The following is a 15,252-nucleotide window of genomic DNA, read 5'->3' as shown; positions in this document are numbered from 1 at the left end:
TAAAATTATTTGTATATAATTCCAAATTTTCAGAAAAGTTACAGGAATAATACAGGGAACCCCTGTATACTCCTTACCTTGATTCACCAATTGGTTACATTTTGTTCCGTTGTTTTATAATTCTCTAGATATTCTCTAAATTTAGATATAGATCTATAAGGATAAGTTAGAGACAGCATGCCCTTTACCATTAAATATCTCATTGTGTATCTCCTTAGAACATAACTACAATTATTAAAATCAGGAAATTTAACACCGAATCAATACTATCATCTAATCTACGATTTGTATCCAGTTTTTATCAGTTATCCCAATAGTGTGCTTTATGGCTCCCTTTCCCATCGAGGAGGGAATTTAACACTTGCTCTCCTAGAGTGCTTTGCCCACTCCTCCAGCCCAGAGCAGGAGTCCTCTCTGCCTTTGGAGAAAGACCAGGAGAGAAGTACATAGGCTCCAGGGGAGAAAGCATTCAAGACTCCTTAGCCTGAAGTATGGGGAGTAGGGAGGCAGTCCCTACTTGATGGACTTCCGGAAGCTGGTTTACTGTGACGGTTCTGGGGCAGTGCTCAGGCACAAGGCACAGAAGAATGCCATTGGCCTAGAAACCAAGAGACAAAGGTCTCGGTCTGTCACTAAACATATGGCCTTGTTCAAAGCCCTTTGTCACTCTAGACCTCGGATTCCTCATCTGTAAAATGGGAGTTTCTCCAGCTGACCCCAAGGCCTCTTCCAATTCTCACAGTATGTCACTCAATGGAATGCTTTGAGACCCAGTCCAGGGGAGGCGACTAACTCTCCTTTATCTCCTAAACTGTGAAGCTACAGCAAGCATGGTTTAGGAAGCTCAGAAGTAAAAACACCCTGAAGGGAAGGAGACCTTCAGCATAAGGACTAAGTTTGGGGTGTTGCAACTGGAGGGGAGATAAATGGCCGGGAGAGCCCTTGAGAATTTTGTGTGAAGGGAGATGCAGGCTGCCTGTGTGGCTTAAAACATGTTCTTAGAAAAAAATAGACAAGGCAATGCCAATTTACTGAAACTCAGGGTTTCCTTCTGTCAGTCTGTATTACTGATGAGCTTTTAGAAAAGAGCTAGATGAACGTCCATATTGGGCATTTACAACTTGAGGACAAGAGTGAGATACTGTCCATCTCTGAAACTTCAGGGCCCAGCCCAGTGCCTGGTCCCTAAGTGGGTATACAATCAGTATCTGATTTTTCCAGTGAGCTCATGAATCCCTGTACTTTAAGGATCCTGTTCTCTACCATAGTTCTGTGTTTGGGGATGATGCCAGTGGAACATCCCTTTGTGTCCCATGCCTAGCCTTGGCCTGCGCTTCATGATGTTGGTAGCTGTGGCTTCAGCCACCACAGTGGACCACCCCAGATTACAGTGCCTTTGGATCTCTTTGCCTTGGCCTCCCAGATGTGTCTTTCTCTGAAACCAAAAGTCATGTCAATTTGAAAGCACCTTTGGATATCAGAAGCAGTGCCCAGTTTTCACGAACGGTTTCCCCATTATCAAATCCTTCTTCTAAACATTCTTTCTAGGACATGGGAATATTAAATCCAGATAGGATTCAAAAGACTGGACGGAAATGCTAGAAGTATTGAGATTTGGCATAAAGACTTGCCTGGCAGTGAAAGATGTGGGACCCTGGGAGAGAGGCTGGAGTGTTTCCATGAATGTCTTTGAAAGCTGGCACCAACTCCAGGTACCTCCAACCAAAGGGTCAGTCAATGAGGAGTGAGAGTGCCTACCCTCCAGCCACCCACTGCCATCTCCAGGTCCTTCCCCAGCTCTCCTTGTGTCTCCCACAGCCATCAGTGTCTGCCAGCCAGTTAAATGGCAAGACAGATCCTCCCCAGAGAGGGCCTGGAGGGCACCCATCACACAGCCCTGGCACTGCTTGGCTGCCCCTTTCGAAACTGTCTTGACATTCTGTGTCCTGGGGTCTGGAGTATGGGTACTTGCAGTAACAAGAGGAGCAGTGTTCCTCTGGAATCTTCTTATGTGACAGCCTTTGCTGTGAGGGGTATGTGAGGAGGAAACTTGCCCAGAAATGTTAGTTGTGGAAAAACAAACAAGATTTCTCCACAGGTCTGTAAGAAAGCATTGGAAGGGGGCTGGGTTTAAAAGTATGTGCAGTGGGGGAGCAGTCAAGTCACCAGGCCGCGAACCTGCCCCAGTGTGGGCCACTAGGATTCACCCTTCCATCTCCAGGCTCCCACTGTAACTCCCTGACTGCACAGCCCAGTGGGGCGGGTGCTCACTCCACGCTTAACCCAAAGCTAAATTCCCTTCAGGAGCTTTTAGCAGAAAGTTAATGCTGGTTTTGGGAATTGAGAAGAGTTTGATGTCTGTTCTTAGTGAACTACCTAAAAAGGGAAATGCCTCCAGAGAGGACAACCCCAGGACCCCCCTGTACCCGAGGCTGTGGCTACGGCTCCCTGTTTCTCCCTGAGCTTTCCATGATCTCAGACCTCTTGATCGTGTCAGCCACCTTCAGCCTCTGTAAACATCTCCCAAGGGCTTGCTCTGATCTATCTGCCTTGCTGGTTTATGGGTGTCAGAAAGAGAGGGAAGAGAAGTACTTCTGTCCTTCAGATTGAGCAGGCCAGAAACCTCTGTGGGGTGCTGATCTCCTCCTCCGAGGGCAGAAGGACTGTTCGCTGGGCCAGAACTAAGGCTAAGGCTCAGGCAGGGTGGCACAGAAGCCAAAGATGGGCTACCCAGACGGTAAGGGAACTGGCCTCTAGCTTCTCAGGACTCTTCCAAATTTGACTCTTTGATTCGTGATGTTTTTGTTGGGCACCTTCTCTTCTTCTAGCCTCCGTCTCCCAATATGAGGGTAGACGGCTCAGTACGTGGCAGTTTTTCTTGGGGAGGTGTCAGAGCAGGATGCCTCCTCCTTTTACGTGGAAAGTTGCACAGGATTCAAGTCCCAGAGCTGAATCCTTAGCAACAGAGCCCTGGGGTGGAGTGGAGTGTTCCCTGGGCCTTCCCAGGCTAACAAAGATCCTCGGGGGTTCCACTCATCCCTTTAATAGCTACTTATCAAGCATGTGCCAGGTCCTGTGCCAGACACTGGGGATATAGAAGGTGAAGAAGACGGATACTGTTCCTGCCCTCCGGGACCTTACCATTGAGGCATTTCTGCAACTGCAATGGCTTGTGATGAGTTCTGTGGTAGAAGGACCTAGGAGGGGCACAAAGCCCCACCTGGCAGTGGTGATACCTGAGCTGGGTCCAGCATGTGCCAGGAGCATGGCATTGCAGAATCTGACAGATAAAGAGTATACAGTACAGCTCAGTGCTTTCCAAAATACGACGCATACACCAGTAGCATCATAAGCAGCTGGGGCCCAGGTGATCACCATGCATGCTCAGTTTGGACAACTGCTGATACCGAGTATGGTGGGCATGGGTGAGGGCAGTCTCCAAAAGGGAACAGCAAAAAAGAAGGCTGGAGATGAAAGCCAGGGACAGATCTCAAAAACCCTTCTAGGATGAGTTTCAACTTGATCCCAAGTGACACTGGGCAGCCACTGGAGAGTTCTAAGCAGTGGAGTAACATCTGATCGCATTTGAGAAAGATCACTCTGGCCAGAGCGGGGGAGATCTGTTCGGGATGAGGACAGGGGACCAGAGGCCTAGGAGGTGGTACCATTTAGATGAAGGGGATGCAGAAAAGTGGCAGACCGAGGAGGTATTTAGTAGGCGGAATTGACAGTGAGCGGACATGGCAGCGAGGGGACCCTGGGTGAGGCAAGGAAGAGAAGCAGGTTTCGGGAGAAGATCCTAGATTTGGTTTCGAATGTGTTGAGCTTGCAATACTTGATTAACACCTGCACGGGAGATAAGATGATGACCAGGTGGTTGAATGTACAGGTGAGAGCTCAGGGGAGAGGTCCGGGCCTGAGGGCAGCCTTGAGCGAAGTACTTGCTATGATGCAGGGGAGGGGTGCTCCCAGGGCTCACTGTCTGCCGGGGCACAAGTTCCTTCTCAGAGGGGCAGATCGAGTGAGAAATAGAAGGTTGATGCCCTGCCCTTCTTGCCTGTCCCAGTAACAGATTTGTAAAGATGGTTGAGTTTTTTTGTTTTGTTGTTGTTCTTCTGGGATATTCCTCCCCAACAGTGGCTGGTACAAAAAAATGGGATGTTAGAGAAAGGGGTGAAGTCCTGCTGGTGGCACAGTGGTTAAGAACTCAGCTGTTAACCAAATGGTCAGCAGTTCAAATCCACCAGCCGCTCCCTGGAAGCCCTGTGGGGCAGTTCTACTCTGTCCTATAGGGTTGCTATGAGTCGGAATTGACTCATTGGCAACAGGTTTGGTTGTTTTGTTTGTCTGGTTGTTTTTTTTTTTTTGAGAAAGGGATAAGAAAAAAAGGACTGACAGGGATAATAAGATAATAAGAAGGGTTCATCCAGAGAAGAGGAAACTAGTTAACGACCCAGGGTATACTGAGATTTTGGGCATCTTGACCAGCAAGAATGTCACCTCTGCTGAGGTCCTGAATTGGCAAAGGAGCTCAAGGTGCAATGTGGGGGATCTCAGGTAGATATAAAGCTGAACTGACAAACAATGTGGCATACTAAATAGCTGGAGGAAAGTACAGAAACTCCTTTGGGAATTTGTTTTTTCCAGGTAGGGGTGAACGGGGGGGTGCTGGTATGAAAACGTGCACTGTATGCTATTTACATATACTTTATTTACAACTTGCTTAACTCTTTATAACAAATTTTATTTATTCCCCTCCATGCCACATTTTTGAAATGAGGAAACTGGAGCTCCGAGAGAGTAAATAACATGCTTTAGCTCACACAGCTTGGGGAGTGCCAGGGCAGCATTTGAACCCAAGTCCAGCTCCAGAGCCTGCACCCTCCGCAGCTCTGCAAAGGAATAGAATGGAACAGAGTGTCAGTCAGAGCAAAGAGCAAAGAAAAAGCAGCCGTATGCTGTGAGCTGGAGTCCTAGGTGGTACAAATGATTAACACACTTGGCTACTAACCAAAGGTTGGAGGTTCAACCCTACCCAGACATGCCTAGGGAGAAAGGCCTGGCAATCTTCTTTCAAAAAATCACCCGTTGAAAACCCTATGAAACACAGTTCTGTTTTGACCACATGGGGCCGCCATGAGTCAGAATGACTCAATGGTAACTGGTTTTTTTGTTTTTTATACCAGGAATCAGGAAGCTTAGGTTCTGTCTAGCTCAGCGACATCTGGCTTTTTTAACCCAGCAAAATCACCTGACTTTTACATAAAGGGGAAACAGTGTAAGGCTCCCTGCGTGTGTCTGGTTGATGTAAGAGCCAAATGAGAAACCGATGATGAGAAGGTGGCTTAGACACTCAGCTCACCAAGCTCAGCTCTTTCTGAGAGACCGGGTTTTAGAATCAGGTGACTCTGCTTAGCCATGTAAGCCCAGAACACAATTAATGGATTTCAGCAGGCAGCCCTATAAAATACGTGTAGGACAGGATACGGTACGTTGTTAGACTTGTTTTCACTAATAGGAATCAAACCAATTTCAAATGCTAACCAATTCAAATTTATAGAACAAACATAAAAATTTGGCCTTAAAACATAATTTAACTGTAACATGGAAAGAGATATCAGTTTGGGTTCTTTTTCTAGCCACATAGGTTAAGTCTGGGCCTCCGAGTATAGGACAGGACTTTGGATTCCTCTGATTTCATGCTGGGCAGCTTCCTGCCTCATTATTGACACCTAGCTCACCACCCCAGAGACTGTCAACCCCTTCCCCACCCGCTTAGATCCCATCCTAAGCCCTCCACTCAGCTCCTCGGAACGGATGGCCTTTCCTCTCCAGGGGAGTCCAGGTCCTTGCTCCGGAAGAAGCCTTTTTTCTTCCCTCGAGGACCTCTCTCTCCAAAGGTGTATCCTCGCTCATCCCAACAGTCCTAGAAGAAGATGGGCAGGGACTTCATGGCTCAGCCAATCCCATATCCCATCCTGTCTCTATTCCCAGGGAAGTTGGCTTTCCGTTGATTTTCTTCTCTAGCATCTTCAGGTTCTTCCTGTCCGCTAAGTCCTGACCTTCTGCTTTCAAACCTGTACTCACCTCTCTCACCTTGGAAGAAACCTTAGCTTGACATTTCCTCTTATACCACCCTGTTTCACTTTGTGTATGTGTGTGTGTGCACACTTTAGGTGAAAGTTTACAGAGCAATTGAGTTTCTCATTAAACAATATACATATTGTTTTGGGACATTGGTTGCCAATCCTGCAATGTGTCAACACTCTCCCCTTCTTGACCTTGGGTTCCCCATTTCTATTCATCCAGCTTTCCTGTCCCCTCCTGCCTTCTTGTCCTTGTCCCTGGACTGGTGTACAGTCTCATATGCTATATATGTGTTATCATTTGTAGCACTTAACCACTACACCACCAGGATTTCCAGTTTGTTTTATAGGCCTGTTTCTCTTTGGCTGAAGGATGACTGCCAGAATTCTTGACTGGTCAGTTGACTCTCCACCTGTTGCCTTAAGAATCTCTTCTGGAGTGACTTCTGACCACACCATTCCACTGAACCTGCCCTCTCAAACCTTACCTATCACTCGATACCAGTTGAACTCACCTCCCAATGCCTATTCTCCTGCACCCCTGCCTGTAGTGACAGTCCTCCTCGAACCTCTTGGGGTCCTCTCACAGCCCCTCTCCTTCATCCCAGCTCCTGACTGTGGGCACTGCCTAGGATCAGACCTTGGATCCTTCCCATCTTTAGTTGCGTTCTTTTCCCCAAAGAACTGGCCCATCCTCACAGTTTGCACTATAATTCCAGGTTTGATTCTGAAATCTTTCATTTCTAGTCCCCACCAACCTCTCTCTGGAATTCCAATCCTGGGCTTCTAGTCTACATACACAGTAAATTCTCTCATCTACCACATTCACATGACCACACCAAGCTCCTCATCTTTCACTCCCAAGTTCCACATTCCATCAATAAAATTCTCCCCATTTATCTAAGCAAGAAATCTCAAAGTATTCTTTGTACCTGCCTCTTGCTTGGCTCCCTAAATCCTTTTAACTTGTCCTCTGACTCTCATTTGCATCTCCCTTTCTACGCCTTTACCAAGGCAGGGCATTCATCAGTGCCTTCCCATCTCTTGGGGGACAGGACAGGGAAACTATTAGGAGGCTATCACCATAATCTAGCTCAGCCTGGCTGCTATTTGTGTGGGAACTCCCTGTTCCCTTAGGGCAAATGCCTAACTCTTGAACTTGGCATTCTAGACCAATACTGTTCAATAGAACTTTCTGTGATAGCAATATTCTGTGTCTACACTGTCCAATATGGTAGCCACTAACCATGTGTGGCTTTTGAGCACTTGAAATGTGACTAGTGTGACTAAGGAACTGAAATTTTTATTTTGTTTAATTTTCATTTAAGTAGTCATACTTTCTTTTCTCTAACTGTTCTCTAATACCAGCCCTGTGCTCCAGGCAACCTCATCTCCACCAAAGCTCACCTGGATTGGCAGCTCTGAGTCACTGTTTGCTCCTGACCTGTGGGACTCTTCTCCCTTCTCCAGTCCAGTCCAGATCTTCTCTAGTCTTAAGGTCCATCCTATGTCCCACCTCTTACCCTTTCCTAACCGTCTCCTCAACCCACAGGATTCTCTCTTGCTCCTTCCCTTGAATAACCACATAGCGTTGGCTAGATAGCACATCTTTTTTAAAAAAAACTTTTTTTTTCAATTTAATTTGGTTTTTACTTTTCAATCATTTTAGACTTATAGAAAAGTTACAAGAAGAGTACAAATAATTCTGTATACCCTTCACCCAGCTTCCCCAAATATTAACATTTTACCAGGTTTGCTTTATTGTATATTTTCTCTCTTCCTCCTTCCCTCTCTCTTCCTGTTTTTCTTCCTCTCTTCCTTTCCCTCTCCCCACCCCCCACACATATAAACACACACACGCACATGTATTGTTATTGTTGTAAATACATATGTAAAAAAATATTATGTATGATTTTTTTATGAGCAGTTGAAAATAAACTGTAGACATGATGTTCTAAATAGTGTGTATTTTCTAAAAACAAAGGCAATCTCTTGTAAAACCAGTTTGATGATCAAAATCAGGATATTAATATTGGTATAATACTGTCATCTAATCTATAGAACTTATTTGAATTTTGCTAGTTGTCCCATAAATGTCCCTTATCGCAAAAGGAAAAAAAAAAATCTCCTTCTGGACCACACATCTTGACATGGAAGCCCGTGAGGACAAGCCCTGAGTTCTTGCATTTGTGTAGTTTTCTCCTCAGCACCCAGTTTAGTATTATGTGCTGATTGGTATTTGCCTGGTACGTAGTAGGCCCTCAATACATTTTTGTGAGATAAATGGATCAATAATGACACAGGCCAGGGTAAACTCGGAAACAGGCCTCATACTGGGGTTAAACATGTTACTGGTTATAGCTCTGTGATCTTCTATCAGGGATTGCCTCCTTCCAACAGTCCTTCCGGAGCATTCGTGTTGGCAGCTGTACGCTTTCCATTTTACAGATGTACAACTGACCACCCAAAAAGTTAACTAACTTGCTGTGGACACAGAGCACCTCCATGTCTAAGCCAGACATAGTGCTGTTTCTCTGTACTCTGCAGAGATGAAGATAGGTGGGGATGAATGATTGAGTTCATACTAACCTCACTCATCCATTCAGCAAATAGTTACCGCATACCTCTGCAGGGTCAGCACACCTTGGGATAACGCACTGAACAAAAGATGTGCCTCCCTTCAAAAACTTACATTTTATTGGTGGGAAGAGGCACACAGTAAATCAACGAGTAAACACGTGGTTCATTATATGGTGGTAAGTGCCATGGGAGAACAATAAAGTGGGAAAAGGATGATAAGGAATGTTGGGAGCAGAGGGTTGCTATTTGATATAGGTGGGAGGGAAAATCTCATTGGTTAAGTGACATTTTTTCCTATTTTTGTATGAGGGAATAATTTACATACAGTACAATTCACCCTTTTTAGGACACAGTTCTGCAAGTCTTGGCAAACCCATACAGTCGAGTAATTACCACCACAGTCAAGACATGGTTCATCACCTCAAAATACTTCCCCATGCTCCTTGGTCGTCAACACCAGCCCCCACCCCAAGTCACTAATCTGTCCTCTGTCCCTATGGTTTTGCCTTTTCCAGAATGTCCTATAAATGGAATTAGACAGTATATAGCCATTGGAGTCTGGCTTCTCTTAGCATAATACATTTGCAATTGATCCTCGTTGTTGCACGTACCTGTGGTTGGTTCCTCTTTATAGCTGAGTAGGATTCCATTGTAAGGATACACCACAGTTTGTCCATCCATTTGCCAGTTGAGGGATATTTGGGTAACTTTTTTTTTTCCAGTTTGGGGCAATTACAAAGAAAAGCCACTATAAATATTTGCATGCAGGTGTTTGTATGATGGTAGGTTTTCATTTCACTTGGATAAATAGGTTCGATGAATTTTGAGGAAAGTCCTGAAAGAAGTGAGAAAACGAGCCACGAAGTTAGCCGAGGGTATTTTTTGCATATTCACCACATTGTTTAGCCAAATGAATAGGTGTGTGCTGCAAAACAGGTCTGTTTGGGTCATTTCTCTCGTTTGAGTTATTTGGAGAAAGTGGGGGTAGAGAGAGAGGAGACTGTTTCTTGATTGATTCATTCATTCATCCATTCATCCATTCGCCAAACATTAGCCCTTTGGTGGTCCAGTTATTTTCTGCCTTGAATTTTTGGTTGATACGTGTTTTCATTAATGGAAGTGTGCTGACTCATTGAGTGTGTCTGAATTTTGTAGGTGATGTAGATTCTTTTTCTTCCTCTGTCCCACAAGCCTACTCCAAGTGTTTAGTGGTACATATGAGGGTCTTTTGGTTCATATGTAACAAATAAAAATTTTCAAAATTTCTATTTTTCCCACCAAAAATTAAGACACCTCATACAATACTCAGAAACCCTGGTGGCATAGTGGTCAAGTGCTACGGCTGCTAACCAAAAGGTCAGCAGTTCAAATCCACCAGGCCCTCTTTGGAAACTCAATGGGGCAGTTCTACTCTGACCTATAGGGTCACTATGAGTAGGAATCAACTTGATGGCAACAGGGAAGGGGTCATGCAATACCCTATAAAAACAGTCATTTGCAGCTCTCGCCCATTTCTTTGGTTTCAAACAGTCATAAAAACACCTTCCTTGTGGCAGCACGCACTGTCAGTGTGGTCCAGCAGCTTCCTAATAAACCCCAGAGGCTGAAAAAGTTCACGGTTGCTATGTGTACCGCCAGGCACGAAAGCGTTAAAAAAAATGAAAGCAGCCAGTCTTCCATCCAAGGAGGGCTGAAACCCTTGGATCCACATCAAAGGCTAATGTTAGTTGGTTTATCTGACATAATATCTTTCCTGAGTTTCCGGAAAATTAGAGCGAGAGAATAGTGAATTTGGTACGATATTGGGGTTTAAGCATTTTTGAGAGTATCTTATTGGAGGCTTCAGGGACCCTCCCACAGGTCTCCTTGAGAACCAAGATTTGATTTCAGGGTTGTCTACTGCAGAATACAAGGAAATTTCCAGAAAGATGTTTGAATGAGGGCTCTCCTCAGCGGGCAAGACTGTATCTTTCTAGGATTTAGCAGCTTTGTGTTACAAAAACAGAACTAACAGAACATAACTTGTGAACTTCTTGGTTTCAGGTGATGCAACTGTGAAAAAGAAACCTGCCCCCAAGACACCGCCGAAGGCAGGTAATTGGTCACAGCAACACTCGGGGGAAAAGAGTCGCCTGTCATGGGGGTTTTTCCTTTGCCCTCCTAGACTGGCCACGCTGGTGTGTGTTCCCAATGACAACTATTTAGTTTTTGTTTTTTTCTCACAGGGTCCCTGTCTGTTTTCCATTGGAAGACATGTGAGGACGTGAACCATGTTGAGCCTTTTAGCAAGGGTGACCTGGAGGTTAGAAGACAGGTCTCTGTTTAGTTAATAAAAGCGTTAGGACATAGACTCAGAAAATTAGGGTAAGACACAAATGCCAGAACAACCAATAAGTGGAGAATGATGCCCTATGAGTTGTGTGGTCGCTTCTGAGGGAGTCAGAATAAAGGGATGAACAAACCTAGTGGGTTTATGAGCTCAAATGTTCTGGAGCAGTGGTCACTACCCTCAGTCTTACCCAGAAGGTTCTGGAAGGTAAGAAAGGAGCCAACAAACCAACATGAACAGCGGCGTCAAATGAGATCAGAATCTTTGAGCCTCCCTTCTCTCCTTCACTTTCTTACATGTTCTCTCTCAGCTATGCCCCCTCAGATCATCCAGTTTCCAGAGGACCAAAAGGTGCGTGCTGGTGAGTCTGTGGAGCTGTTTGGCAAAGTGACAGGCACCCAGCCCATCACCTGTACCTGGATGAAGTTTCGAAAGAAGGTCAGTAACAAAAGGGCGTGACCTGAGAACAAGCCACACAGGCCGAGAGGGAAGAGGAGTGCTGTAATGGGGATAGATAGCTAAACCTGAATCATTCTTCATCGCAAGGGGCTGTAGAAATGGGAGATACCCCTCAACCACCCGTCATCCACCCACCAAATCTGATTTCTCAATAACCTTTTATTCTAAATCTACAAATTAAAACTGTTTTATAGACGATGAGCATAACAGAAAAATGTGAAGGGGAAAGTAGAAACCATCCATGGCTCCCATCTGATTTTGATATCTCATACTAGACTCCTACTCAGAGTCAGGAAGATTGAACCAAGTGACCTGAGATGACCTCTCAGGCTCTCTGAGCTCTCTGTGATTCCATGCCAGCCCACCAAATACCATCCATGATAGCAGCTGAAACTTACCATGTGCTGAAGAAGTATCAGTGAATCTGAGTCTTTGAATAGATAAATCGTACATTAAATAGAATTTTGGAATATTGGCCCAGAAATCTAACTACCATTTATTATAATATTTCTGAAGGAAAATGTTTGAATTTCCAAGCAACAACCTTTTAAAGGAGTTTGGGCAGCCCAGCCATTCCATGGAGCTCTTATCAGTAGTGTGTGCCCATATGCACCATCAGTAGAGGCCCTGGAATGGTGGGGCTGGCATTGGATCAGGAACTCCAGAGAAGGTGTAAAGATCACTTCTGAGCCCTCTGTTGCTCTGTCTCAAAATCACTCAAAATATCCTCAGGCCCAGAGATGGTTGGCTAGTACCAGGAAGGAAAGGAAAGTTGGCCTCAAAGCCTGGCCTCTGGTATTCCAAACACGTTTGCCCTGAGCTATGTCTGGGCTACTGTTGTCTGAAGTAAGGTAGACTCTCCTCCCTTTCCAGAGATACTTGGCTAAGCCCCAGCTCTGTCCAACAGAACTCTCTATTGTGATGGAAATATTCTGCTTCTTTCCCATCCAGTATGGTAGCTGCTGGTCACATGTGGCTATTGAGCCCTTGACATTTGGCTAGCACAACTGAGGACCTGAATTTTTAATTTTATATAATTAAAAATTTTATAGCAGCTTTATTGAGATTTAATTCACATACCATAAAATCCACCCTTTTAAACTATACAATTCAGTGGTTTTTAGTATATTCAGGAGGTTGTATAACCATCAACACTATCTAATTCCAGAACATTACTCATTTTCTCCCTCCCCCCAGGCCCTAGAAATCAACAACTAATCTACTTTCTGTGTCTATGGATTTGCCTATTCTGGACATTTCATATCAGTGGAATTGTACAACGTGTGGCCTTTGGTGTCTGGCGTCTTTCACTTAGCATGATGTTTTCAAGATTCATCCGTGTTGTAGCATTTATCAGTACTTTATTCTTTTTTTATGGCCAAACTATTTTATTGTCTGGATATACCACAGTTAGTTTATCCATTCAACAGTTGATAAGCATTTGGGTTGTTTCCACTTAATTAAAATGTGAATAGTCACATGTGTCTACTGGCTATGGTATTGGACAGCACAGATGAAGTCAGAGCCTACTGGGGCAGATTTTGTAGGTGACTTTGCTCGGATGGGAGCCCTGATGGCACAGTGGTTAAGAGCCTGGTTGTTAACCAAAAGGTCAGCAGTTCGAATCCACCAGCCGCTCCTTGGAAACCCTATGGTGTAGTTCTGCCCTGTCCTACACAGTTGCTATGAGCTGGAATCCCCTGGATGGCAATGGGTTTTTTTGCCCAGAAGTGTCCTCCTATTATAGTCCCATCTTAGAGCATTGGAGGAAGACTGAGACACCCCTGAACTATGTTCTAGGAGAGTGAGTGCTGACTTGGCTCATCCACCCTGACCCTGCTCAGAACCCTCCCTGCCTACCTGGATCTGCACACCCTCAGGGAAACTTGGCTCTGGAGCTAGAGAGGAGGGGCCCTGAGGGAAGCTCAGAGTTCAAACAAGACTGAGTCCCCACACAGCTTGTCCAGCTGCGTCCCTTATGGAATGGGAGGGCAGGAGCCCCCATTCCTTCCTGACCCAGATCTCCAGTGCCTTCCCCACCCTCTGCCCCCAGATCCAGGAGAGTGAGCACATCAAGGTGGAGAACAGCGAGAATGGCAGCAAGCTCACCATTCTGGCCGCACGCCAGGAGCACTGTGGCTGCTACACACTGCTGGTGGACAACAAGCTGGGCAGCCGGCAGGCCCAGGTCAACCTCACGGTGGTGGGTGAGTCTGCAGTGGGGTAGCATGGAGGTTGAGAATGGGGAAGGCAGTAAGCTCACCATCCTGGCCACACTCCAGGAGCATTGCAGCTGCTACATGCTGCTGGTGGACAACAAGCTGGGCAGCAGGCAGGCCCAGGTCAACCTCACAGTGGTGGGTGAGTCTGCAGTGGGGTGGGCTGGAGGTTGGGGAGGGGGAAGGCAGCAAGTTCACCATCCTGGCCACGTGCCAGGAGCACTGTAGCTGCTACACACTGCTGGTAGACAACAAGCTGGGCAGCAGGCAGTCCTAGGTCAACCTCATGGTGCTAGGTGAGTCTGTAGTGGGGTGGCATGGAGGCTGGGGATGAGGAAGGCAGCGAGCCCCCAGGCAGGACGCCTGCATCCCAACACCTCTTCACCAGGATCCTCCTCCTTCATTGGAACCCATCCTCTCTGTCCACAGCCTCCTATTCTCCCAGCTCCCCCTCACTTTCACACTGCCCAATCCTTCATTCTCATCTAGAACTCTCAATCCCAGACACCCCCAAGGCCACCACCCCCAGCATTTTCTCTGCCTACGAATCCCTTCCTGGCTTCTCTTCCTTTCTACATGTTGGAGACCCTGAGCACCACTACTTCAAGCCCTGTTTGGCCACCACCTGCAGCTCTCTCACCCTCCTGTCCACTGCCTCCTCCACTGTCTCACTCCCCTTGTAAAGCCTCACCTTGAAGCCATGCTACCTTCCGACTTCACTGCTCCTGTTCCTGATTTTGGGGCGCTTTGGGAAGAAGATCGCATCACGCTGCAGACTCATTGCTGGATTCTGGTGACCTGCAGGCTCAATTGAGACGTCTCAGCTAGTCAGAAATCCTCTTCCTTTTTCCTGGTCAGCGCTCTTGCCTGTTCTGAATGGCAGCTATTCCTAAGTTCCCCCAGCCTGCAGGCCTGGGCTTCTAGTTTCTCTGAGAAATATGATGCATCAGGCATGAACTTGCTCAACGTCTTGTCCCACCCCCACAGTGGTCTCTATATGGATTCCCTTCTGACTTCATCCTCTAGGCTCTGAATATGGCCCAGCCTTTTTTTTCTCCAGCTTGAGGTTGCCCTTGTGCTCTTGGTCCCAGGTTCTTGGGATTCATCTCCCCCACTTCTTTTTTCTCTTCAACCTCTCCTCCTCCACTGGCTCCTCTCAGCAGTTCATAAATATTGCCAGGACTTTCCAGTCTTGCCAAAAACACCCTCATGTATAACCCCTGCAATATTTTGTCTTTTGCTGTAGCCTGACTACCATACCCCTTTCTCTCTCTTCACAGCCAAACTCTCAGTTATACCTTTCAGGTATAAAGTTGAAAGTTGGAGAAGGTGACATTAAGGTCCCTTGTAGCCCTGACATTCTACAGTTCCCCTTGTTCTCCAGGGATTTCCCTCCTCCACCTTCATCTCTTATCCTCACCTTAGGACTAAGATGGACAGGACTGACAGTTCCTGCCTTACAAAGGGGAAACAAAGGTCCAGTGTAAGCCAGGTAACAGAGGGCACCAGGGGCCAAGGGAGAACAAGCTCTCAAACGCCAGTCATGGAGGAGGTGGGTGCAGATGTTCCAAAAGGTGTC

At 46.2% G+C, this 15,252-nt stretch overlaps 1 protein-coding gene and 1 long non-coding RNA gene across 8 annotated transcripts in view; one reads left to right on the top strand and one right to left on the bottom strand.

The window, feature by feature from the left end:
* The window catches only part of MYLK (myosin light chain kinase), a 337,690-nt gene that overhangs the window by 261,642 nt on the left and 60,796 nt on the right, over positions 1 to 15,252 (top strand). For all 7 annotated transcript variants that reach the window (XM_049878336.1, XM_049878326.1, XM_049878354.1 and 4 more), the window contains 3 exons: positions 10,710 to 10,760; positions 11,306 to 11,433; positions 13,508 to 13,661. In XM_049878336.1, the coding sequence (XP_049734293.1) occupies positions 10,710 to 10,760; positions 11,306 to 11,433; positions 13,508 to 13,661 (333 nt within the window). The remainder of the gene's footprint in view (positions 1 to 10,709; positions 10,761 to 11,305; positions 11,434 to 13,507; positions 13,662 to 15,252) is intronic.
* On the bottom strand, positions 4,714 to 14,879 carry LOC126072775 (uncharacterized). Its single transcript, XR_007516571.1, has 3 exons — positions 14,365 to 14,879; positions 9,278 to 9,501; positions 4,714 to 4,892 (listed from the first exon to the last, which is right to left on the bottom strand). It is a non-coding gene; the product is annotated as an uncharacterized LOC126072775 (long non-coding RNA).

This window comes from Elephas maximus, chromosome 1 (genome assembly GCF_024166365.1).
Source record: "Elephas maximus indicus isolate mEleMax1 chromosome 1, mEleMax1 primary haplotype, whole genome shotgun sequence".
Classification (NCBI taxonomy): Eukaryota; Metazoa; Chordata; class Mammalia; order Proboscidea; family Elephantidae; genus Elephas; species Elephas maximus.
The sequence above is the reverse complement of the archived record's forward strand: the minus strand, read 5'-3'. Positions and strand labels throughout refer to the sequence as shown.